The sequence below is a fragment of the Motacilla alba genome, chromosome 22, assembly GCF_015832195.1.
Source record: "Motacilla alba alba isolate MOTALB_02 chromosome 22, Motacilla_alba_V1.0_pri, whole genome shotgun sequence".
NCBI lineage: Eukaryota > Metazoa > Chordata > Aves > Passeriformes > Motacillidae > Motacilla > Motacilla alba.
In genome coordinates this window covers 804,955-831,993 of record NC_052037.1, presented here as the reverse complement: position 1 = coordinate 831,993, position 27,039 = coordinate 804,955, and the positions used below count along the sequence as shown (strand labels likewise).

General features: G+C 46.9%; 1 protein-coding gene across 1 annotated transcript; it reads right to left on the bottom strand.

Moving 5' to 3' along the window:
- On the bottom strand, window positions 1–22,780 carry ADAM28 (ADAM metallopeptidase domain 28). Its single transcript, XM_038160496.1, has 24 exons — window positions 22,645–22,780; window positions 20,040–20,140; window positions 19,370–19,446; window positions 17,853–17,931; window positions 16,163–16,239; window positions 15,488–15,683; window positions 14,990–15,052; window positions 14,219–14,290; window positions 13,471–13,640; window positions 12,362–12,446; window positions 11,654–11,784; window positions 10,518–10,695; window positions 9,466–9,555; window positions 7,890–8,085; window positions 6,920–7,022; window positions 6,263–6,419; window positions 5,580–5,660; window positions 4,965–5,043; window positions 3,158–3,248; window positions 2,732–2,831; window positions 2,203–2,265; window positions 1,862–1,939; window positions 980–1,042; window positions 1–898 (listed from the first exon to the last, which is right to left on the bottom strand). Exons 1-24 carry the CDS (start codon window positions 22,691–22,693, stop codon window positions 866–868), a joined length of 2,412 nt encoding a protein of 803 aa, XP_038016424.1. The 5' UTR covers window positions 22,694–22,780; the 3' UTR covers window positions 1–865.
- Between the last annotated feature and the right edge of the window lie 4,259 nt (window positions 22,781–27,039).

The following is a 27,039-nucleotide window of genomic DNA, read 5'->3' as shown; positions in this document are numbered from 1 at the left end:
AACTTTAATACAGAAATCTCTGTAAATACATTAATTACAGCTCATAAAAAAAAACAAAAAAAAAAACCTTCTGGATTTTTACACCCCTGTCAAACCTGGGTGGAGATTCCAATCTGTTCCTGGCTCAAATAAAGCAGCAATTATCCAAAGAGGAAGGAAGCTCTGCTCCTCCAGTAACATCCATCCTCATCCAACACAACCTCAAAGGAAGGACTGAAATTCCATCACATCCATGTTTTGCAGGGAATGGCATCCTCAACAGGGAATTTAAGGATTGTGGAGAGAATCCAGTGCAAAGGATCTTCCCAGAACCATTCCCAGTGTGTCTCATTACTTATTCCATGTCCAGCTCACACCCTGAGGACACATCTTCTCTCCCCAGGGCAGGAAGGGTTTGTTTTTCTCCACGACTTGCACATGAAGGAGAAATCTTTGCATTGCTGAGGGCAGGGAGGGCTGGAAAAGATCCAGAAATGGAGCCAAAAAAAGTTTGCAATTCCCAAACCTGCAGCAGCCACACTGTCCCCGCTCCCCTCAGCTCCGGTCCCAGAGGAGCAGAGGAGGAGCAGCCCCATCCCACAGCGCTGGCCCAGCAGCCGGGGGTGTTCAGCAGCTTCTGTAACTTACTCCCAGCTTACACCGCAGTGCAAGTGGTGACTCTGCTCTGCTGCCCTTGGACAGCAGCTCCGTGTCGCCACCAGAGCTCCTCACAGCCTGAAATCCCAAATCTTTCCAAGCAGCTCTCAGTCAGTTCTTAAGGAGAAGAGGGAGATGGTCCAGGATACCTTTGCCAAAAGTGGAGGAATCGAGGGAAGAATTGTCCCTGGAAACTTCAGGTGGCCCACCCAGCTCTGCTTGGGAAGCCTCAGACTCTGGGGTTCATGGGGGGCTTTAAAGCCTGCATGGAAAAGGAGCAGTTAAATCCCAGCAGTTTCAAGGAATTCCATCCCCACAGAATTGTTATTCCCCCCGGAATTACCTGGGGTGGAGGAGGGGGTTTGCCTTTGGGAAAGGGCACAGGAGGGGCTTTTCTCTCTGGAGCCTGGAACAAAATGGGGTTTAAATGTCACTGGGGGTGTCTGAGCAGCTGCAGAACCTCCCTAGCCCCAGCTTCCCTCTCCTGCAGCATTTTCCTGCTGCAAAATCCCAGGAACTCCCATCTGCCCATGTGCCAGGGGGCAACAAAATACAAATACAAGGGGGCCAGGTCTGTTTCAGAAGACACTGAGCTATTCCAAATATTTAAGTATCGATATCCAAGCTCACAAAGTGGGATTTAAATGTGGTTTCTAATTGATACATGGGGATATTTTATATCTTATATTTTACATTTTATATTGTCCTGACCCAGTGTTCGTGCAGGCAGCACCCCACAGTTGTGTCACCAGAGTGAAGATGGATTTTACACCCTCCTGCCAGGGAGGCAGGGGCCTCTAATGCTGAGATGGTGAACATTTGAGGCAGGTATTTTCTTTTAATTAGGATGGTTTGGGTTTATTAATGAGAAATAGAATCATTCCTCTGGGCTCCTACAAATCTAAGACCCACCACATCTCTGCCACACAGGGACCCTCACAGGCACCTGCAGTAGCAAAGTTACTCATCATTTACATTGAGCTTACACCTGAAATGCCTCTTGGTTTAAACTCCAGCTACCGAGTTGTGCTTCTGATGCCTTGAAGGACTCCCTGGCTGATGAGGAATATTTGTGCAGTTTAGGATTCCATGGCCGAAAAGGTGATTCCTACCCTAAAACCCGTGCTTTGAACAGCCGTGATTTTAAATTTTTACTTTAAATCAGAAACTGCAAATATTAATTGGGATCTGATAGGGGTGTGGGAAGCTGCAGGGTTGTACTCACAAACTTCTCCTCGGGGTGGGAAGAGCCAGGTTTGGGGCCAGGAACGGGAGGTGGGGGACCTTTGGGCCTCAGAGCAGGCTGCAAAAACAGATCATAAACCACTTTAACCCTGTGTGTGCACTGTGCGTGCATCCACGTGCTCCTTGGGAACTGCAGGCTGGAGCTGGATAGAAAAATGCTTTAAGGGGCTGGGGGCGTGCAGGGACGCTGTTTGAGAAAACAGAGCCCGCTCTGGAGCTCAGGGATGTCCCTTTGCGATCAGATTGTCCCCAGGGGTCTCCAGGGGTTTCCGATGTTCCCATATCCCGAAGGAAAGCAGGGACGTTCCCAGAGATACTCACACTCTGACGCTGGGGTTTGTTCTCCTGAGGTGGAGGCACGGGAAGAACTTTCTTATCAATCACCTGCGAGCGGGAAGGGTCACAAATGGGGTGGAGCCCTTACCTCACCTCCCGCGTTATCTCCTGCCTTATCTCCGGCTGTCCCTCCCTGCCCCGGCTCACTGGGACCCAGAGCCTGCCCCGTGCCGGCATTCCCAGCACTGTCCCTCCCCTCAGCATTTCGGGAATCTCATGCTGGGATCCCCAGCACTGTCCTTCCCCTCAGCATTTCGGGAATCTCATGCTGGGATCCCCAGCACTGTCCCTCCCCTCAGCATTTCGGGAATCTCATGCTGGGATCCCCAGCACTGTCCCTCCCCTCAGCATTTCGGGAATCTCATGCTGGAATTCCTCCCCTCATAATTTTGGGAATCTCGTGCTGGCATTCCCCAGCGCTGTCCCCTCAGCACTTCGGGAATCCCGTGGAAGTGCAGTCTCTTGGGCTGATGTTTGAGCCCTGGGGACAGTCCCCAGCTGTCCCTGCTCTCACCTTCTGGGCAGGTGGCACCAGCACAGGCTGTTCTCTGCAGCTCTGCTCCTGATCCACAAAGACCTGGTTGGTGGCTCCCGGTCCCCTCCTGGTCTGGTGGCTGTCAAAGATTTCAAATCATGGTCAGTTTTAGTTAACTGAGGAAAACACAGTTGAAGCCCTGCCTTACTCCTGCTGGTGTTTTGTACCCATGTCCTTGACTTCTTTCTTCCCTTTATTCATTTGGGATTATTGAGGATTTATCAAGAGCTCCATTTCAACTCTTCCATCCCCTCCCAACCTTGGGATTTCTGAAATGTCTCCACAAATCTCAGGGACCATCTTCCTTCCCTTCCAGAGTCGAATTCCCCCCACCCCCATTGCAAACTCTGCAGGGATTTCCTGGCTTTGGTTTCTGGGTTTTGGGTGGATATGGGAAGGATTTACCTCTTGTGGAAGCCTCGGAAGCGGGTGAGCAGCACGGCTGCAACTGCAGTGACAGCCAGGACAGCCAGCACCCCAGCAGCCACAGCAATGCCTGGCAGGGACAGAAACAGCTCCTGAACACCAGGGAATCACAGAGGGCAGGACAGAAACAGTTCCTAAAACATCAGCAGGGACAGAAACAGTTCCTAAACACCAGGGAGCACAGAGGGCAGGGACAGAAACAGTTCCTAAACACCAGGGAATCACTGAGGGCAGGGACAGAAACAGTTCCTAAAACATCAGCAGGGACAGAAACAGTTCTTAGAACATCCCAGAACCACTGAGGGTGGGAGAGACCCAACAAGATCAACCATTATTAAGAAGTTTCCCGTCACCACTGATGAAGGAATTTTATTATCTCTGTTCTTATTTCATGTCTTCTTCTCCTGCCACAAATGGTGATGGAAAGGGGTGAACTCTGGCTGCTTTTGCCATGTTTTGAGTCAGTTGTTGTTGCCTGAGCTGTCCTTGGGCTAAACAAACCCTAAACCATCCCTGCCCTTTCCACTGACCCTCAAAGAGCCTTCCCTGTCCTTCCTCTCCTCTGTCTCAGAGGCTGTTACCCAGAGAAGGATGCAGACCTTCAAACTGCCCTCAAATAAAGTTTTTTCACAATTTTTAACAAAACTACTCCAAAGCCTCAACCAAGCCAGAGGTTCATAGTGAACAGTGCTCTGGAGAGGGTGAAGAGAGGACAAAAATATTCCGTATAATAAATGAAATAAAGGCTTTTTTTTTCCCCCTAACATGTGAAAATCTGGACACAAATTATTTTCCCTCAGAGGTGGAACAGTTAAGGACCATGCAGATGATAAATGAACTTGTCCAGCTCCCTCACAGCAAAGCCTCTGGGATCCTGGCTCCACTGGGAAGGGACAGAGAACTCGTTATGCCAAGAATAAACAGGAGAAGCCTGTTGCTCTCATCTCCAGGAGGAATCACTTGTCAGCTTAGAGAGAAAAACACCTTCTCTACTCATCCCTGCAGGACTGAGAGGTGCTCAGAAATCAGCTCCCTGGAGATACAATGTTGGGATTTAGGTTGGATATGAAGACAAATTTCTTCATGGAAGGGGTTGTCTAGCTCTGGGACAGGCTGGAGTTCCCATCCCTGGAACTGTTCACAAAACCTGTGCCTGTGGCAGCTGAGGACACGATTCAGTGCTGCTGGGCTTGATGAGCTTAACCATTCCAATTAACAACTGGATGAGCCACTCTGGTGCTGGGCTGGAGCTCCCCAGCTCCTTCTGATGCCTTTTTGGGCAGATTCACCGAATTCACAGGATCACTGGGTTGGAAGAGACCTTAAAGATCATCGAGCCCAACCCTGCTCCAGCACCTCAACTAAACCCTGGCACCGAGTGCCACATCCAGGCTTGCTTTAAACATGAAGCCCCCAGGGGCTGCACCCAAAATGGATGATGGGCCCCGGGTTTCACTCTTTGATAAGTTTGGTCCATTTGCATGTTGGGGTTCATCTTCCAGTTACAGCTCCAGGTCATGAAGTCATTGACCCCGAGTTTGCTCCCCCGACTCCCTTTGGTTCCCATCTCTGGGCCCTGGGGCAGGGAGGTGTCCTTGGCTGCCAGGCCTGGAGAGGAATTGTTGTGTCTGCCCCAAATGGGGGAGCAGCAGCTCCCACTGGGTGTGGAGCTCAGAGTTATGCACTGAAGAACTGCAGGGCTACAGACAGATGGAAATAGAAAAGCTGAAACCCTAAGGGATCCCTTCCAGCCAGGAAAGGACACATTCCAAGGTGTGGCACTTACTGGTCAGGGCTGAAGAGCTGTCACAGTTCGGGGGTGCCCACCCCTCCTCACACTGGCACTGCAGCTCGTGGTCACACACCTGGGGGGCACAAACATGGACATCCTCAGCTGGGGACACCAGTGAGTTTTGGGGGCTCAGAAAGTTTCTGGGTGAGGATGCTGAGAGTTTTTTTTTAATCTCTCCATTTATTTGAGCTAAAATTTAGCACAAAAAGGAGCAGTTTGTGTGTTAAAGGACAGTCCTGATGTCATGCACCTTTTGCTTCTGCAGGGAAAGCTTCATTACAGAGTTAATCTATTTAACTGTAGGTCTCTGAATAGTCAAATGTGAGCAGAATTCTCCTCCCCAAACCAAAATAACCTAAAAGAGAAGAGCTGTGATACCGTGGCTCAGGGGCAGGGTCAGACACAGGGGCTGTGTCCACCTCCTGGGCAAAAACATTGATGTTCCATCAGGTGAGATGTGTTTGCATAAAAATTTTTTAAGTTTCTGTCTCCTCAAATTTGACAGATTTGTATCAATGACTTAAATACCGTCAGCAAGGAGGTCTGGGGCCAATCTGCATAATTTTCTTGGGGTTTTAAAGTGAATAACATCAAATGCTGGTGTCTTACAGCATGGCCAGAGCACTTGGCAGAGCAGTTGGTGGATCTGAAGACCTCCTCAGCATGGACACACTCCCCACGGCTGCACACCTGAAACGAGAGCAAACCACAGGGATTTGGAGCTTCCAGGACAGGCAGAGTTTGCACTTTATCCTGTGAGGGGATGGAGAACAGCTCTGGAAATCCCTCAGAGCCCCTTTAGGAGTGGGAGATGAGGAGTTAATTTTCCATTTGGGTGTTTAGTAGAAAGGGGAGTGACAGAGATGTGCAGACATCACTGCTTCCTACTCAATCCCTCATCCCTCCCTTCCAGGTAGGAATATTCAAGGAAGTGACTGGAAACAGCACCCAGTGATGAGGGATAGCCATTATGGAAATAATTAAATGCAATAATTAAATGCAATAACACATTAATGATCTCCTAACCCCTCACACAAAGCTGTGTTTCTGCTGCCACACATCTTAGTGTCAGTAAAGGGAATGAGGCAGCAGCCAAGCCTAAGGAAATGGGAATGCTGCCATTTCTTGTTTGCTTTGCTGCTGGTTTGGGGTAAAAGTTGGGAAAACAGATCAGCAGAAGTTTGGAGTGCACTCAGTCCTCCCTGTTTAAAATCTTCCCTGTACAGGACAGAATTATATCAACAAGATTGAAAGAGGGGGAAGAATAAAGGAAGAAGTGATTCTCCACTCACCATCCCATTCCCACACTTGGTTCCATCCAGGATCATCCCTGGGTCCTTCTCTCCACTCCTGGGGAAGCTGCCTTTGCAGGACCTAAAGGACAGCAGGTTCCCATCCCGAGGCATCTCCCTCCCTCCAGAACAGAAGAGTTTCCCACACATTTTGTCTCTGGAAGGAGAAAAGGAGCTGTTACCCCAAGGACAAGGCCCAGCAAACCCCTCCGAGCTGGGCTCTCCCACAGCCTGAGCTCCAAGGATATGGCTGCAGCAGGGAATGCTGGTGTGGGCAGCTTGGTTTGAGCCCAGGTTCTTAAATCCTGCTGAGCTTAGTAGGGAACACAAATTCATTCACAGAGATGAGCATTTAACTGATAGCCCTTCACTTCTGAGGTTCAAATTCCCCATCCCAAAATCCCTGCGGTTCCCCGCACACCCTCACACTCGTCCTCCCCAGCAGCCCTGCACAGATCTCTGTGCACATCCTGGCTCTCTCACCTCATGATTTAAATCCACTTTTCTTAGAAATGATTTCCCACAGTTTTCAGACAGAACAAGAAGGAACACAGGGCTGTGCCACTGAAACAGAGTGCTCCTGGCTTCTGTCTCCTGAGTAGAGTAGGAAGGGCCTCTCCTCCCAAATCCCAGCACACTCCATACCCCAGTGCTTACTTTTTTTTGCACGGGAGGTGTGTCCCCTGCTCCTTCCTGCAGTATCCGAAGTATGCCCCCCTCTCGTTCATGTGGTAGCAGGAGGCTGGGCCGTCTGTGGCCTCTGCAGGGGGAAACAAAGGGATGAGTTTGGGATCTCTGCCTGGCAGAACTGGGAATATTCCAGCTCCTTCCTTTGCTCAGGCCTTTCCCAGCCAAGTGCCCATGGGCATGAATTACTTTCTGGCACTTGAGCCTGAAGAAGTGAAAGCTCCAGGGAGAGCTCAGAGCCCTTTCCAGGGCCTTGAGGGGCTCCAGGAGAGCTGGGAAAGAACTGGGGACAAAGCCTGGAGGGACAGGACACAGGGAATGGCTCCCACTGCCAGAGGGCAGGGATGGATGGGAGATTGGGAATTGGGAATTCCTCCCTGGGAGGGTGGGGAGGGGCTGGGATGGAATTCCCAGAGGATCTGTGGCTGCCCCTGGATCCCTGGCAGTGCCCAAGGCCAGGCTGGAGCCTCCTGGGACAGTGGGAGGTGTCCCTGCCCTGGCAGGGGTGGCAATGGATGGGATTGAAGTCCCCTTTCAGCCCAAGCCATTCCCCAGCTCTGTGAAATGCTGCTTTCAGAAGCACCAGACGTGACAAATTTGGCTGTTAATTTGAAGGACAGACATTTCCTCTTCTTATCTGGCCAAAACCACTTCCCCAGTCTGTTACCTCAGACTTGTTCTGCAAAAGAGGAATGTGCTCCCCACTTCCCATTTCTCTGGAAGCACAGAGCATGCCATGCCCTGAGATCTGGCTCACGAGCTACAACCACGGACAGTGGGAAATACAAAAATCATCATTAATTGCGCTACAAACTGGAGTTTATTTTTATGGATGGGCTGTTCCTGAGGTACAATGAATCTGAGGATGTGATGCAGAATTCCCTTCCCTGTCTCCCATGCCCAAGACGAGCTGATTTTTCTGGTGGCACGGGGTACTCACCTGGCCCAAAGGCATCTTTGCACTGGCTGTCGCGGGTGGGACAGGTGCCCATGTAGCAGTACCCCTCTCCAAAGCTGCAGGGGTGCCCGTTGACCCGGAACCGATCCTCGGGGCAGCTGGAGGAGTGCCCCGTGCACATCTCAGCCAGGTCACACTCGTGTTTCACCGCCCGGCACACCGAGCCCGACTTCTTGAACTGAGGGAGGGAGGAAATGCCACACTCAGCACCAGCTCCTCCACCAGAACCACCCAGCTGAGGGGTGAAAGCAGGCAGGAAGATCTCCTCGCTGCACAGGTGTGGATGCAACAGCCCGGTCAGAGAGCGAGAAAATGGGCTTTGTTTGCTCACAGTGGACTTGGGAGACTTTTTAGGGAATTTTAGAAAAACAATGATAACTTGTTAGTATAAACAACCTGCAGATGGTGTTTTCCTACTCTGTTTTTCTTCTCAAGGACTGTTTGTGAAAAAGATGTTTTTGTAATTAGCCAATCAAGTAGAATGTGTTGAATCTATCTATAAAAGAAGAGAATTTTCGTATTAAAGCGACTCTTTTGCAAACCAGCCTTCTAGTGAATCTGTGTCATTTCTTGCTCAACGGTGACACACAGGCTGTGTGAGGAGCGGGATCCATACCTCACTTCGTGCTGGATCTGTCAGTTCACAGGGGTTTGCCTCTTGTGCCACAGCTTTTATTGCCAGGAGAAAACAGCCAAGCAAAGGGCTCCTTTCTCCAGCATGGCGGGAGATTGAGGGAGTTGGTGGGGGGGGTTTGGGGTGGACTGGTGGGCAGTGACAGCACCTGAGGGAACGGCTGGAGCTGCGCCAGGGAGGGTCAGGCTGGGGATCAGGGAAAGGTTGGATTTCGGGAAAGGTTGGATTTTGGGAAAGGTTGGATTTTGGGAAAGGCTCTTCCCCCAGAGGCTGCTGGCCCTGCCCAGGCTCCCCAGGGAATGGGCACGGCCCCGAGGCTGCCAGAGCTCCAGGAGAGTTTGGACACCGCTCCAGGGATGCCAGGGGTGGGATTTTGGGGCGTCTGTGCAGGGCCTGGGGTTGGATCTCTGATTCCACACGTCCTTTCCAGCCCAGGCCATTCCATGATTCCATGACAGTGCCCTTGGCAGTGCTGTTAAACGCAGGGGACCAGTTCTGGTGGAAGGTGAGTTCCTGCTTTATTCCAGCAGGGATGAGGAGCTGCAGAGGGGGAGGGTCTCACCTGGCAGTTTTTACAGGGGAGGGGAGGGAGGGTCTCACCTGGCAGTTTTTACAGGGGTAGGGTCTCCCCTGGCAGTTCTCACAGGGGATGGGGGTCTCACCTGGCAGTTCTCACAGGGGAGGGAGGGGTCTCACCTGGCAGTTCTCACAGGGGATGGGGGTCTCACCTGGCAGTTTTTACAGGGATGAGGGGGTCTCACCTGCAGTTCTCACAGGGGACGGGGGTCTCACCTGGCAGTTTTTACAGGGGAGGGAGGGGTCTCACCTGGCAGTTTTTACAGGGGTGGGGTCTCACCTGGCAGTTCTCACAGGGGAGGGAGGGGTCTCACCTGGCAGTTCTCACAGGGGAGGGAGGGGTCTCACCTGGCAGTTCTCACAGCAGTCCCCGTGGGCACAGGCAGCTCCCGAGCTCAGCTTGCAGCTCTCGGGGTCACAGCACTCGTTGGTGCACTCCTGGGACAGAAGCAGCAGTCAGAGCTGGGGACAGGGACACCAAGCCACTGTCCCTGGCTGGGATGGAAGTCAGTGACCTGCCCTTGGCCTTGCTGGGGAGCTCCTTCCCTAAAATGCCTGGGTTTGGAGGTGGAAGCTGTGCAGGGAACTCGGGGTTTGTGCTGAGCCGTGGGGATGGCTTTGTCCCACTCTCAGTTCCTATGTCACCTCCTGACAAAGCAGAGCTTCATCTTTCCCAGCACGCAGCACGTCCCCAGCCGCCCCGGCTCAGCAATTTGATGACCACAATTTTTACTTCAGCCAGATCTTTCAGATTACAAGGAATTCATTTAGAATAAAGAGAATTTGTGTAGAGTTTAAGCTTTCTAACTCCTTTGTCTGGCACTGTTTTTATATACTCTAGAAGGGTCTTGCCAGCCATTCTGGATTTGCTGAGCAGCGGCTCAGTAGCAGGGTTAACTGGGTAGTTGTGAATCCTGCTGTTGATGTCCATTTTACCAGGCTGGCATTGACTGTGCTGCCATGGGATCATGGGGGTGTTAATGGCATTGAGATCTGTTCACAACAGAGAGTAGCCATGAGCCTACTGAGTTTAGAAAAGAGAAAGATCACATTTACTTGAACATGAACTTTCATTCAAAGTCTGTGTTTGTTATTTGAATCGTTGTGCTCAGCTCCAAATCACATGCAGCAACATGTGAAGCCAAAATTCAGCCTGTTTGGGTTTTACTGGGACACAAATTGCGCACCAACAGTTTGAAGTCCTCATTCAAAAAATCTGATGATTAGAAGATCTCACTGAAACAATATATTTTATATACATCATTGTACTTAAATTGCCTCAGGAATACACCAGGCTTGCTAAACAGAAGCGTCCACCTCAGGGACCGACAGCACGCAGCTGCTGCCCAGCCTGGACAAAGCCCTTTGCCTGTCCCAGGGGTTCCCTGGTCCCCAGGTACCTCGGGAGTGCCGCAGTCACACTCCTCTCCCTTCTCCAGGAAGCCGTTGCCGCAGGACGCGGGGGCGATGATGCTGCTCAGCTCGGGGATGTCGGTCAGGCAGCGGGGCAAGTCAGCCAGCAGGAACTTCTCAAAGCTCTGCAGGCTGCAGGAGCTGAACTCCTTGGGGATCACCGAGCTGCGGTGGGAAACAGGAGGAGCCGTGCTGGGATTGGCACGGGCAAGGAGGCAAACACCCCTTGGGACAGAACTGGAACAGGTGACTGTCCCCACAACTCTTGGGTGCAAACATTTTTCTAAATAGACATTTAACATTCAGTGTTATATCTATATATCTATAGAGATAGAGATAGAGATATAGAGATAGAGATAGAGATAGAGATAGAGATAGAGATAGAGATAGAGATAGATATAGATGATATAGATATAGATGTAGAATAGATAGATATACATATAGATGATATAGAGATATAGATATAGATATAGATATAGATATAGATATAGATATAGATATAGATATAGATAGATATAGATGTAGACATAGATATAGATATTGAATAGATATAGATATAGATGATATAGATATAGATATAAAATTTTATATAGACATATATATTTATATTTTCATATAATAATATATTATATATGTTTATTAATAATATATTTAATGATATATCAGTGAATATTTAAAAATGTATATTTTATATAAATATTATATATTTATATAAATATTTTTAGATGTATATCTCTAAATATATATTATATATTATATACATTTAGGGATATATAGCTAAATAATAATTTAACATTTAAAATGTTAAATGTACATAAATAAATGTAAAGAAATAAATGTAAAAAACAAATAAATAAATTTAAATAAATAAATGTAAATAAATAATCGTATAAACATTTTTCTAAATATACAGGGACTAAAGTAGTTTTGGGTTGGGTTTTTTGTGGGGTTTCTGTCTGGTAATATCTGACAATGGCCAGGGATTTCATCCATTTTTTAAAATGCATTTGTTTTAATAATTTGAATGGAATGGTGTCCCTGGACAAAAGCACTTTGGTCCCAGCTTGGAGGCTGGCAGCTCGTCCAGCCCCACTGCCAGCCCCGTGTTTAGCCGCAGCCCCACCTGACAGTGTCGGTCATGATGCAAATGTCGTCGCTGCACGAGCAGGCCTCGGTGTCGTGGCTCATGCCCAGGTTGTGCCCCATCTCGTGGGCCATCGTGGCTGCCACTGCAACCTCGTTCCTGTTGTGGTCCTGGGGAGCAAGGAAAGCTGCTTGTCATTCCCGTGTGTGTTTTAGAGCGAGCAGCAGCAACAGAGAAAACAAAAACCGTGACAATTTTTCTTCAAGCGGAATTATCCTCGCGCTGCGCGAGGGGTCACGTGGTGTTCAACCCACCTATGCATCTATTTGGATTGTATCTTACTATGTAATATTTAAAGATATTTATAAATAGAAAGATATTTATTAAAAATAGATACATTTATAAAATAGACACCACGGAGGTGTGTATATCACATATTTGCTTTCTTTACGCCCTGCACTTCATTTAAAATAAAATCCCAGAATCCCAGAATTTTGGGTTGGAGGGGACCTTGAATCCCACCCATTTCCAGGGCAGGGACACTTTCCCCTATCCCAGGTTGCTCCAAGCCCTGTCCAGCCAGGCCTTGGACACTTCCAGGGCTCTGATTGTGAATTTTTACAATCTAACAATGAACCAGAGAACTGAAAGTGCCCTAAACCCAACAGTATTCACAAAGGTTCTTCACTGGCAGAGTGAAAAAAACATAAGAGAGCCTTTAAAAAATGAAATAAAAATGAATCAGACCTGAATAATACCTGCAGAGTATAAATCACTGCATATGGATTTGAGGAAGGCCAATCCAATCGTGGTGCCCTCGAAGTCCAGGCCTCTGGAAGGAAGCACAAAGACACGGTGAGATCAAGGGGGTGCCCAGGATGGGCTCTGAACTCAGGGATCTGTTCCAAACCAGGCTGGAGGTTTCATCCACAGATCCGGATGGAATCTCACATCTAATCAAATATTTAATTTGAAGACCCCTGCAAATCAAAAAAAGCAATTGAAGCACTTTTCATTTTAATATTTACTTAAATTCCGTGGTGGTTCATCAGATTTAAAGCATTTGTTGGAGTGTAAAGAGCTCCAAGTGCAGCAAAGGCCAGGGATGAGTCAGGACCTCTGGACACAAGACAGAAAAGTGAGGTCCATGCTGGTTTGATTTGGCATTTCCCACATTTTTGGGGAAATTTAACTCATCATTTCCCTGGTAAACTTCATGCTATGACTCTTTAAGTTGTCAGACTTCACTGCAGTCCCCAGGACACTCAACTTTATTGAGTGAGCAAAACCAGAAGAGTCTTAGCTAAGGGAGAAGTTCCCATCCCCTGTTTTTGCAGGGATTCTGTTGGAAGGATTGGATGCTGTGTCCTGGCAGGAATTTATTTGTGCTCCATGACAGGGAAAAAAAAAAAAAAAAAAAAAAAAGATAGAGAGAGAACTTGGATTTATTTTTTGTCCTGGAATTGGTACAAGCCAGTCTTGGAATGGGTGAAATCCAGGTCAGGATTGTGCCACTGATTGGTGACAAATTTTAAAGAATAAAAAGTGCATTGATTGTGTTTGGTGAGTGATTTTTAGGGAATAAAAAGGGTCTTGAATGAGCTTGGTGGGTGATTTTTAAGGAATAAAAACGGGAAGGGAAGGGAAGGGAAGGGAAGGGAAGGGAAGGGAAGGGAAGGGAAGGGAAGGGAAGGGAAGGGAAGGGAAGGGAAGGGAAGGGAAGGGAAGGGAAGGGAAGGGAAGGGAAGGGAAGGGAAGGGAAGGGAAGGGAAGGGAAGGGAAGGGAAGGGAAGGGAAGGGAAGGGAAGGGAAGGGAAGGGAAGGGAAGGGAAGGGAAGGGAAGGGAAGGGACCCACGTGATGAGCTGAGCGTTGTCGTTCCTTTTTCTCTTGAGCAGATCCGCCAGGCGCCACTTGGAGAAGGTGTCCAGGGTGACCCCGGCGTTCCTGCTCACGGGACACTTGTCCCGATCTGTCCACACCTCCAGCCCAACCAGAGCCACGTGAGTGTTGATGGCTTTATAAACCTGCAGCAGAGAATTAATTAAAATTAATAAAAATTAAACAAAGCCTCGTCCTGGTACTTGGTAATTTTTCCACTCCAGTATCCACTCCGGACCTAACAAAGCTTTTCCAAGCTCTGAATTCCAAAACAGTCTCACCAAATAAACCAGGAAATCTGATTTCTCATCACATTTCAACTTTAAAATGGAGTTAAAAGAAATTTTACTTGCCAAAGAAATAAGAATCAATTTATTCGTTTTGCAACAACCTTTCACTTGACAAGTGATTAAAAAGCATCTTTAAGTATTGGTAGAAACAATTGAAGTAGGAGTATAAATAATTAAAGTAGAAATAATCCTTATTAAAAATCTCATATCTGAAGGCAAGGAACAGGAGAATAAATTACCATGAAGTTGAGCTTTCATTCATTGCTACATGTAATAATGGAAATTTATGATGTTCACAACAGAAAGACTTTATAACCATTTGGATTTCAATGTCTTTCCATAGAAAAAAAAATATAAATCATTTGGATTTCAATCTTTTTCAATAGAAAAAGATTGCATTTCACTGGATTTCATTGCCACTTGTTTGCTCTCACCGTATTGATGTAGTTGACTATTCCAAATATCCTTTGTCTTATATTTTTAACATCTTCATCGTATTTCTTGTACTGAAAAGGCAAATACAGCATGTCAGGAAAAGGAGAGGGAAAAGGGGATTTATCAGGAAATAAATATCCCACAGAAGATTGGTTTGCAAACCATGCCATGTAGAAAAATTAATGCTCTTTTTTATGCTTGATGTAGGATTTTATCAGATGTTGGGTTTCAGTATCAGCCCCTTCCAAAATGTGAATTTCTGTGTAGGGTGCAGAGAAGGAGTTGGGCTCAATGATCCTTGTGGGTCCCTTCAAGCTCACGATTATCCCTTCCAAATCAGAATATTCCCTTCAAATCAGGATATTCCCCTCCAGTTCAGGATATTTCCTTCAAATCTGGATATTCCCCTCCAGCTCAGGATATTCCCTTCCAGCTCAAGATACTCCCTTCCAAATCAGGATATTCCCTTCAATTCTGGATATTCCCCTCCAGCTCAGGATATTCCCCTCCAGCTCAGGATATTCCCTTCCAGCTCAAGATATTCCATTCCAAATCAGGATATTCCAGCAGGACAAGCACTGCAAGGTCTTTTCTGAATTCCTGTCATCTCCAGGTGGGAATTTCAAATGAAATCCCTTTAGAAATCCCATTTCCCAGCCAGGCTCAGAGTACCCTCGTAGCTCTTGTAGGAGCCCAGGAATATGAGTTGGGATACCCTGGGAAGCCCCTGTAAGGGTTAACAAACATGAAATAATAATTCCAAAACTCACCAAAGCATTGTCTGCAATGACGTAGAGCTCCAGGTACTTCCTTGCTTTCAGGTAGGCTTTCATCTACAGGAATCATGGATTTTAAATTACTTTTAAGAGTTTTTCCTATCCCAACCTCTGTAGTTTCAAAGTTGCTTCTAATTATTGAGGAGATTTCTTTGGCCAGGTCATTCAGAAGGGACTGGTTTGGGTTTAAATGATAAGAAGTAGGTTGGATATTTAAATTTTTATTCAGATATGGAAGGTAAAATAGATATTAATGGGTATTTAGGTGTTAAAGGTGCGCTGTTAATAAAGGCAGGAAGGTTTAACTCAGCTGGTGACTCTGAAATCTCAGATCTGGAATATTTTGTTCAGGTTTTTAAGATCTGATCCCACTTCCCTGTGTTTAAACAGCTCCTTTGTGAAGGTGCCACCAGACCAAGTGGGATTTGGGCTATTTAGAGTTTTCTAATGGCCACAATTTCCCTTTCTGGCATGGGACAGCCATGTCCTTACCTCCGGGCTGTTGCTGGACTTGAAGATGTCATTGATGGGGTCACTGGAGTCCTGTTCCCAGGAGTTGTTGACCAGCCCACAGGTTTTGATGGGCTCTTGTTTCAGGGCCTCATATTTATAAACCACGTGTTCAGCCCTGTCCGAGGCTCCCAGGGGCTCAATGAGGAACTTCTGGCCACGGGTCTCAAAGTAGCCACTAAAAAATGGGTTGGAATGTGAGGTTTTGGATCAAGGGAGCATTTACCCCGAGCACAGAGACCCTCGGAATACTCCAGCAGCCTGAGACAGCATGCAACACTTTGGAAACAGAAATTAATTAATTAGTGAGCCAAGTGGAAGATTTGGGTGCTCTCAGTCAAAGAGAGGCTGGGTTCGGAATTAATTTGATTTGAATTTTGGGGGGTTTGTGCTGACAGGAGTGGTTGAAAAGTGGATTTCATTGCAGTGGGCAATTCAAAGATGTTTTCATCCTGATTTGAGGTGAAAAGCTGAAATATTGTAAGGAACTAGGAGTAATTATTTTTCTCCCTTCTCCCTCTGTTTTTTTTTTTGGGGGAACAACTTTCCAAAGCCTGAATAAAAGATCACATGACTTCTTCCCATCCTGATTCTCTCCTGTTGGAACATTTATCCCAGAAGCTGCACATTCTGCTCCTGGGACCCAACCCCTCTCACCTCAGCCCCGTGCAGGTGCTGATGCTCGCCACAGACTCAGCATCACCCTCCACGTGGCCTCCATAGTAACAGTGATCCTGGTGGGAAAAAAACCTCAGTGTCAGCTTGGGGTGTGCATGGGCTCCATTGGATCCAGGGATTTCAGAAACAAATTAAACTATCTGCAAATTACAATGAAGTGCACTACTTGAAGAAGGCTCCCATTAGGAGATGTTTAAAAGGAATTTTAAAAGTTCATGACCATTTCCACGTTGGCTGTGGACCCATTATTTTTATCCTTCAACACGCAAATTGTGACAAAACCCAACAATTCTGGGCACTGGTCAAAGCACGGCACAGAAAAATAAGAATATTCCCACTCCCTGCTCCAAATTAAGCACATACTGCTGGGCTCTGCTCAATTAAAGTCCACACCAAATGGTTTCCTTGAGCCCAGATTTCAAGGAAAGGATGTTTAATTACCCATGAATTAAATGCAATAATTTCAGTGAGATTAAAATACAGGTATTATATTAAACATGGGTAGGGGAAACAGTTTTGGGACTTAATTGGCTTAAGGATTTATGGTTTCTGTTTCTGTGTTCAAAGAGACTTCAGAGTCACTGAGGGTTTGTGCAGAATTTTACCCACAGAACGGAATTCTTAAGAATCTGTATCCAAGCCTTCATTCCCTGTGCCTTTTGTTTTCTTGTGTGGATTTTGGTTCAACTTCATCATTTATCTGTCTTCCACCACAAAAAGCCAACTTTGTTACAGGGAAAAAGACATCCTCAAAGGGAAAGTTACTGGGGAAAAGAGGAGGATTCATCTCCATCCTTTGGGGATACAAGAGGAAAAACGCCTGATCACAATCCAGGATCCCCAGGGGAGGAGTTCCCTGTTCAGCACAGGTAGGGCTCTTCGAGTTTGTCTTTATCCAGGTTGTTCACTGGATTCATTCAGGGAGTTGAAATAATTGGAGCAAACAGAAAAAACAAACAAACAAACAAACAAAACCAAAAACCACCCCAAAACAACCAAACCCAGAGTTATTTATGCACATTTATTTCATTCAGAATCCTCCCAATTGCTCCTAACAAAGAAAATTGGGCTTTGAATTCCAGATTGTGTTGTTAAAACACATCTCATGAGCTTGGAGGAGAACTTCAGGTGGGAGCTTTGGAGAAGATCAGTGTGCAGTGAATTAAAAAAATCCCTTCTGCAGCAAGTCCCGTTTGTCTGCAGGTGCAGAACTGATTTGTCAGGGCTCAGAGGAGGCAGCTGGGCTCACAGAGCGTGGCTGGAAACGTGATCCGGGAGGAAATGGGGCTTTATCGGGCTCGGGATCTCCCTGGGATCAGGGCGGAAATCAAGTCACGGGGCTGGGCAGGTGGAGCCAAGTGTACGCGGCAGAGTCGGGAGCTTGAAAGCTTTGGGATGGCCCTGGCTCCCGACAAAAGGCTGGAATTCGACCCAGACATTGTTCAGCAGCCACGGAGCTGGTGCCCTCCTGGAAGCCAAACCGTGGAGCTGATTCCCAACAGGCACAAGTGGCCAACCCCAAGTTCCCCATTCCTTCACCCTAAATGGCTTCAAATCTGGATTTCAAACCTTTCCTTTCTGTCTCATCTCTCCCATTATTTCACAGATCCATGAATCTCATGTGGACCTCAAGACTGGAAGCAAAAGGGAAAAAGCCTTCCTGTATTACCTTGATGCGAGGAGTTGTCGTGATTTGTCGGCCGTCAGCGGAATAAAGAGTTTCAGAATAATCCCCAGCCAGGAGATCCCTGCAAGAGGCCAAGCAGTCATTATCCCAAGGAAATCGTTGCCATGTAGAAATGAGGTGATGACACAACACACCGAGTATGTGGGGAATTCAAACAATTACTCAGGTTATTCTTAGTATCGGAGAAACTGCAGATCTCGGAAGCTGCAGGGAGGGGAATTCTGCTTGCTTGTAATCCTTACTCAAACAAAAAGACTTTCCTAAAAGAAGAAAGCAATTAAAGTGTGCTGATTGCATTGGGATGAACTCATCTCCTGGCAGATCTGGATACAAATGTATAATTACATATTTTTTTTTTTTTTTTTTTGGCCCTTTTTACATCTTCCTAAAAGCAGCACATCTGCAGTGACTCCTGTTTGGGCAACTCTCTTCCACTGCCACAATCCCATTTCTCTTCAGAGAGCAGAAGTTAGTACAACACATTTCCCTCGTCCCACTCCAAATATTTGGATTAGATTAAAACAGGGGCGAGCAGTTAATGACAGTCTATCTTTAGCACGAATTGATTATGGCACTACTGTATTTGCACAGCCTCTGGAAAAGCACCCATTAACCCAGACTTGTTGGAGTGTATGTTAGTGTTCTGCTGGAGCCAGACTTTCAATTTCCAGGAAGATTTGGTTAATTCCAGGTTATATTTGGTTACTCCAGGTTGAAGAGAATAGTGCTAAGGTAAATATCTGTATCCATTTATCTGTTTATCTGTCTGTCTGTCTATCTGTCTATCTACCTATTTATCTTTTATCTATCTCTATATCTGTCTATAATATAGGGATATATAAATATAGAGCCACAGAACAATTAAGGTTGGAAAACACCTCCAAGATCATTGAGTCTGTCCTAGAATCATGGAATGGTTTGAGTGGGAAGGCACCTGAAAGCTCTTCCACTTCTGTGGGCAGGGAACCTTCCACTGTCCCAGATCGCTCCAGCCTGGCCTTGGACACTTCCAGGGATCCAGGAGCAGCTCCAGCTCCTCTGGGAATTCCATCCCAGCCCCTCCCCTTCCTCACAGGGAGGAATTTCTTCCTAATCTCCAGTTTAAACCCTCTCTCACTCAGTTTAAAACCATCCCCCTTGTCCTGTCACTCCAGGCCACAATTCTATAACCCACAGACTCTTCATGGGCACAGAAAACTTGTGAAATAATTGAAAAATATTAAATATGCATTGGATTTAACAATTTAGGAAGGAAATGGGGGAGCAGAGGTAGCAGGAGGGGAAGTCCCTCCATCATGGCAGTATCTCATCTCAAGCACTTCTTCCACATTCCCAAAACAGTGACAGGATTCTTTTTCTTCCCTTTTCTTTCCTTGCCGTTGAAATGTTGCATTTACCAAAACCCTTCTGTTTCACAGGGCTCTAATTCCTGGCTTTTGGCAGGAACACCCTGCAGTGGCTCCCAGTGAGGAATAAGGGCAGAGCTGAACTGAACCTACCGATTTTTTCGGAGCTGCAGCACCACTTCCTCTCCGTTGGCTTTGATCCCGTACTTCACTATGTCATCATATTTGCTCTGTAAACAGATTTAAGTGTCAGAAAATGCTCTGCTGCAGCTCCTGGCCTCACCAGTGGTGTTATTGGAATGCCAGACTTGTTCTCTTCCTCCTCTTCTCACCAAAAACAAGGATTCTGCCAGGAGCAGGATAAGCAGGAGGTCGCTCTGTTTGAGGGGTTTTAATTAGAGGAGCGAATTTGACTTTGCAAATTCATTTTTGCCTCCATAAGCACAAGTCCTGCGTGCTTGGGAAAGGGCTGAGGGGATGTCTGGGTTCAGACACTTCCACAACACCCTCTGGAATTGCACAGACCATGGCTGCTTTTAATTATTGGTTTCATTTAACCCAAATTAAAGTGTCCACAGGTTATTAAAACTCCGAGCAGTATCTTTGCAGAGACACAAGTTCAGAGATGGCCTTAGGGATTCTCTTCTCACTGAGCACATCTCAGCTCCTCCTCACTAAACACCACACTGCTTCTCCACAGTCTTTCTTTTGGAAGAGCAAATGTTTGTCCAAATTCTCTTAGCCTTGAAACCCAAGGGTGTTTTAGCTCCAGAAATCCTTCCCCATCTCCCAGAATCACCCAAGAGATGATCTCCTTTCCTACCTCTGAGCTTGTTCCTGCACTTCTCCTGTGCACCGCGTGCAGCTTCTCTGGGTAAACGATTTCATATTGCTCAGCTTCAGGGAACTCCCCTCTGCTGCTCCCTGGGGATTGATAAAAACACCATTTTAATTCATTAAACACCCAATTTCATGGCTGGACAGGTGATTCTTTGGGTTCTTGCAGCACCTTGTGCTCCCCTGCTTCGCCTCCATCGCCTGATCCAACACCAGAGGTTTTCACATCCTGCATTTTGGACGAGTTGCCCTCCCTGGCAACTTGCAGGTGTCCAAGCATTTCTTGCAATTCCCTTTGTGTTTCTTCCCCCAGCTCTGAGCAGTTCAAGTCCCAACAGGCCAGCGCAGCCGTGCCAGTGCAGCCTTTCCCTCTGCATCTCCCAGTGACGTGAATGAATGGATTTGGGTTTGTGGAATGAGCGCTCTCCAAACCTTAGCACGTGACAGACAGGCCCAGACTGCCTCTGCATCGGCAAATAAACTTACACAAACTTACACAGTGCGAGGTTTGCAACGAGAGTCCTGCTTTGGAAGGCTTTGGCACGTAAATAACTGTGGCAGAGCTCTAAGAGAGGGTGGTAATAAATAATTACAACTTTTACCTCTTGAATTGGGTTGAAGGATGGACAGCAGAAGGTTGGGGGAGACATTTGGACATGGCCAGGTAAAATAATGGGAGATAGGGAGGAAATCAGGCAAATCTTGAAAGTGCAAGGAATCCAGGAGGTTCCTTAACACCATTTTGAGTGGTCTCATAAGGTCTGGAGGGGCTGTAAAGAGCTGGCTGAGGAAATGCAAGGCTGATAAAAATAATTTCTTTTTGTTTTCTGCTCTGAAGCTCAGCAAATGTGGAGCAAAGTTAATTTGGGGCCTGCCCTGCAGGGGTGGGTGCATCCCGGAGTCCATCCTGGCAGCTGGGGGCCAGGTTTTGGTAAAACAGGGTCAGGCAAGGGATATGTTGGTTTGCACCAAGGCAACAGCAGCTTTTAGATACCCCTGACCTCTTTAATCTCCTACAAAAGGGAATTTCATCTGAATTGGTGAATTCTTAGGACCTGTATTTGAAAAATAAACCAACAACAACAACAACAAAAACCTAAGCTGCCTAGAAAGCCAATGAAATCCCACAAAAGCAAAGGAGCAGAGCACCTCCCATGGTAATTCCTGCCCCAGGGCCAGGTTTTTCCAGGAGGGAGGCTTCCAATTACTGTAATTTTCTCTCTGGAACAGGAGAGCACATCCTCGTGCAAATTGTCGCAGTAAAACAAACTGATCCATTCTTTTATCACTGATTTATTTGATTCAACCCTTTCCAAAAGTAATTGCAGAGCAAACCTGGCTGTATTTTGATAAAGCTGTTGATTTAGTGGTGCAGAGGGATCCTGTGTCAGCTGAGCTGTTGCGCCGAGCACGTGCTGGGAGCAGCTACCAGGTGTAACTTTACTCCTGCCACTCACAATCGTGGTTTACGGTTTTCTTAAGCAACTAATTATGTTTATTTTCCAAAAAAATTGCTGCTTTTCAGATTTCTCTGCACAGGCCTCAAGTGTGTCCTTGTGCAGCAATCCCTGGAATATTTCAGGCCCCAATTTTATCTCTCCACACCCTTTGTGCAACTCCAGCCCAGAGAGTTCAAGTTAAGGCAAGGTTTAAAGGGAGGCTCAGGACTAAACTCATCCCTTCCCTGCAGTCTGATCCAGACAGAATTTCGAGGAAAACTGGTTGGTTTTGTTTGGAATGAATCCTTTCTTCGAGGGAGTTTCTTAATCAGTGCATTGTCTTTGCTACCTTCAGGCTTTGTCTCGAGCTTGAAGGAGGAAGGAAATTCCTTGGGCCTCCTATAACAACTTGCAATAAGGAACGAATAATTGTGTGCTTTTCCAAGGGCCTCAACCAGCAAAAAAAATAATTAGGGAGGATTTTATTGACAATGAAATTGTGGTTTTGTCAAGGTAAAAAAGGTAACACCTTAATGGTGCGCACATTTTCAGATATTCTGTGCAAAAAAACAAATTGTAGATTTGTGCCTGAATGCTAATTATATGTTTAATTATGGATATAAATCCTGTACATGTTTGTGCAGGCCAAGCCCTGAAAAACTCCATTCCCTGTTGACAGGAATTAAAAGAAATTGTGGGGAAAAAAGTGGGATCTGCTCAGGTGGAGTGACTTGAATATAACCTGAAGTATCATGCAGATAAATAAAGGGTGATCAGTACTTTAAATCAGGTAATGTTGTAATTGAATTCATACAGAAATCTGTCATTTTATGGCCAAAATACCAATAAATTGGTGTGATTTGACAAATTGGCCTCTCACTTGCAGGGTAAGTATTGCTTTAGTGGCTCACAAAACCAACCAGTTGTGTGTCTTCAGGCAATTTATGGCCACTTTTCAAACAAGTAAATGCTGCTTTAACTAAAGAATTACAGAGAATTGCTTTGAACAGAAAATCCCAAATATCCCTAACTCCCTTTCCCAATGGCTTTAGCTCGCTGCTCCTCCCCATTATCTACCAGTTCATAATTAAAACTTCACACAGCATTACCCACAGCAAAACTGGTAAAGGACTAAGCCAAAAAGTGCAGTACCTTGTTGGAGGAGATGCAGCAGAAGAGCAGAAATGAGGAGGATTTTCATGCTCTGGGGTGGCCGGGGCTCCTTGGGGTGGGAATGTGGCGATCCCAGCGTGGCCCTGCCCGGGAGCTGCTCTGGGCTGCGAGTGAGAGGCAGGGACTTTATTCCTGCTCCTGCAGGAGGAAGTGTTTGCTCAAGGTGTTGCACAACACCCAAGGCACAGAGTGTTACAGCAAGGGGAGTTCCTGCTGCTGGGTCCGTGCCCCAAACATCGCGACAGGGATCGATCCCTGCTTTGGACTGGCTTCCCTAGGAACGGGAAAAGAAAATTATTAACACCAATAAATCAATAAATGAATAAATTTGGAGATTGGAGCTGTCGTTGAATTATAGAATGGTTGGGCTGGTCCTAATTCCATCTATTCATGGTCTGGCTGATAAAAGCTGAAATAAAACCAGTGATATGTCAAGGAATGGGAGAGTTCCCAGGAAGTTTGGGGTAAAACAGGTCAGCAGGGCTGGGGGCGAAGCTGTGCTTTAATTCTGGGTATTTACCCCTGAATCTGCTCAGTGAATCACTGACAGAATAAACACTGAGCAGAGCCTCTCCTGCCCTGTCATCTCTGTTAGTAATGTTTGCTCCGGGCTCGGGTGATTCAATGGAGGAGGCAGAGCAGCGAATGGTCCAGGTGAGCTCTGTCCAATAATATTCCAAAAACCTCGGCCAGAAAAGGACCCCATTGACTCAGTCAGCTGTAATAAAGGAGTGATAAAATTGCTCAGGCTACGAGTGTCACTACAGAACTGCTTTAGAGGAGGTGAACTTTTCCTGGGTTAAAATAGGGGTTACAGAGTACGGAGAACTGGAGTGGATCATCTGGATATAAATTTACATTCATATATGGCAGTGTCAGCAATAAACATGGCAAAGTAATTTATATATTCATAACTTATGTTAGTTTATAAATGAGTAAATCTATCTGCATGAATCTGCAGGGGCATTATATCCACAGGAGAATTTTGCTGCCATTGCTCTTCTCACATAAGCATTAGTAAATAATGATTTCTCTGTTGAAAAGTTCTGATTTTTTGAACATTTTTAAGCCAAACTTTCCCCTTAGATTTTTGCTGGATCTCCAGACGTTCTGAGACAGATTGGGAGCTGCAAACAGATGGGTTTGGGCTTTTATTAAGTGTAGGATGGTGCTAATTGATAACAATTTTTGGCAGCTGCTTGTTTGCAACACTTCAGTCAAATATTTCAACTCATGTTGGCATCCCAGGTTAGGAAAGAGGACTCCAGGGAAAGAATTCATGCAGGATTTGGCCATCTCCCTGCCCAGGTGCTCATCTGAGTTGCTCATAATCAGACAGGAGCTGTGTCATTCAGTTTAGGTTGGTGCCTTTTAAATTCTGTGGAGATGAAAGGCGGACAATTAAGTGTTTTAAATGTTCTATGAATAAAAATAAGCTGGGCATTCTTGGACTGCATCTCTGCCTCGCAAAAAAAATAAATAATTAAGAGAAATAACTGTGAACAACTGGTTTTAAAAACAAGTGGCTGCTGGCCAAGCGTTGATCTCAGCTCATTCTCTCAGCATGACGCACGTGAAAATGATGTGTGACCCCCCCATCTCCCGAGGTAATGCTCCTAATAAGCTGTGCTTTCCAGCAGCATGGAAGGGAGAGTTCCATCCCAACAAAGGGCTGGCAGGAAGAAGGGAATGTGAGGGGATGAAGGTCTTGGGGAGACTTGAAAGGGAATGGGATGTAATTTCCTTTAGGGACTGGAGAAGCTTTTGATGTTTCTGCCCTCGCTTCAGCGATTCTGGAATAATCTGATCCTGGCTTCTTCCCCAGGAGGTGCTCACAGAGGTGTCCCTGAGCTCTCAGCTGGCTTGGGATTGTTTGAATCCACTAAACAACTGGGCAAAGTCCAGTGAGCAGTTTTTGTGTTCCTAGGGGGTAAAATTGGATGGCAAGTTTGTCTCAACATTTAGTAGCTGAATATTGGTGGGTTTAACCCAAGTGCTCCCACGGCAATTAAAGAAAGAAGCAGCGAAGGGTGAATTTCAGCCCTGCACTGAGCATCTGCACTGCACGAGTCCTGCCTGGATTGGGAGTAAGAGGAGAGTTGTACGGGCAGCACTTGGCAGAACGCAGGACAAATCCAGGGGAGAATCACTGCTCTGCTTTTGCCTTGTCCCAAAGTTCGTGTTGAAGGAGATTTGGAAAGGTACTGAGGTACCAAAAAGGGATTTTCAGGAGTAACCAAAGTGTCCTCCGGTAGACCCACGTTCAGCCACCCCTGAGACAGAGCTTAGCAGCTGAGGGCCAGGACTGTGCTGGCTCTGTTCCTGGTTCTGCTGCCCCCATCCACCCCGGCACTGCTCAGCAGCTCTGCCCCAGCACCACATCCTGTTCCTCTGGGAGCAAGGGAAGGGATGTGGGATTGCACAGGCAGCCGCGGCTCTACTGCATCACTGCTCAGTCACCTGCCTTCCTCCTGCCTCCATTCCCTTCTCCCAAGCCCTCCCGCAGGTTATTTTTCTCCAGAATACAAATAAAAGCACACGGCTTCACCTCTGTATTCCAGCCCTTTGCTCCCCTTGGCTTCCTCCATCTTTTCCCAGCTGCATTCCAATGTCCCCACAACCTGCCTCTCCCTGGAGCCCCATCCCTTCCTCTCCACTTCCAGAGTGATCCAAAACCCATTGGAGTCAACAGAACACTTTCTGTGGCCTTCCAGGACCTTGGATCCGCTCTTGGATAAGCTCCCTTCCTCTTTAAAACCTCTTCTTTGCATAAAGCTTTCCCTTGTGCTTGCCTCTGTTGTCTCACACATTCCCAAAGTGAATAATCCTCCTCTTCCTCAATGACCAGCCCTCAATATTTTGCTTTCTGGCGTTTTGTTGAAGGAAATGACCCAATGGTTGCTTTTGACCTGAATGTTTGGAAAAGTTCTCTCCCTTCCAGCTGTTCATTACCAGCTCCTCAGCTTAAATGCAATACTGGCTCTGTTTGTACTACCAGGATTTAATATAAAGTAAATATAATCTTTTCTCACTGAAATGATGATTGAAACTACCTTAGTAAGCACCAGCTGAGTTATTTCTGCTGTGTATTTAATCAGGTCACAGTCTGTCATCTGAGCCTGACTAATGAAACCTCATCACAAATATTTTACATCTTGGCAGCACTTTTTGCCATGAGAAGATTACAGACATATTTGGTGTTACAAGTGTGTGGCTTCCTTCCTTCCTTCCCTTTTCTTTGAAATGAAAGGCCAAAAATCAGTTACTTCATCTTCCCCCTTCATTAGCCACATTTTGCTTAATTATCCTGCCCCAGGGTGATGGAGGCTGTGCAGCTCCAACCACTGCAGGCTGCAGGGAGTTAACTGAAGGCACGGGACCTTGCCATGGATTTCTCAAGAGTCATGAACTTCTTGTAAGTTCTTAACTCGATTAAAGTGATTTTTTGAAGGTTGAATTCTCCTCAGAACACACCTGCAGCCCATTTCTGGCCGTGGCCCCTGTTGTGTAATTGTGTGCACACGTCCAAGCTGTTTAATGTTCTCCACAGCACGAGTGACAAAGCAGATCATGGTGAATTAAGGAGCCTTTTTTTTTTTTTTTTTTTTTTTTTTTTTTTGCAGGTGTTGCTTCTGGTATTGTTTATCCTGGTCCTACGTGAGGGCTGGCTCCCTTTTCCCAAGGGACAGGGAATTCTGCCTGCTCCTACGTGGGGTGGAGCACAGTTCTCTGCTGGCTGGAATCCACCAGGGCTCTGCTGGCCCGGCACGAGGACTCCATTCTCAGAGTTCAGAGGGGTGTGGGCAGACCCAGAATCATGGATTGCCCTGGACTGGAAGGAACTTTAAATATCATCCAGCTGCAAACCCCCTGCCATGGCAGGGGACACGTCCCACTGCCCCAGGCTGCTCCAGCCTGGCCTTGGACACTTCTGGGATCCAGGGGCAGCCACAGCTCCTCTGGGAATTCCATCCCAGCCCCTCCCCACCCTCCCAGGGAGGAATTCCCAATTCCCAATATCCCATCTAAACCTACTTTCTATCAGCTGGAAGTCGTTTCCCCTTCTCCTGCCCTCCAGGGCCTTGTCAATGGTCTCTCCTCATCCTGTAGGCCCCTGCAGTTGGGAGGCCACAATGAGGCCACCCCAAAGCTTCTCCTCTGCAGGCTGGACAATGCCAGCTCTCCCAGCCTGTCCTCCCAGCAGAGCTGCTCCATCCCTCTGATCACCCGGTGCCTCCTCTGGACCCTCTCCAGCACCTCCAGGTCCCTCCTGTGCTGGGCCCAGGGCTGGGGCAGCTCTGCAGGTGAGGCCTCACCTGAGTGGATCCAACCTTCGGCCTCCATGGGGTGGATCTGGCCAGGCTGGACGGGGCT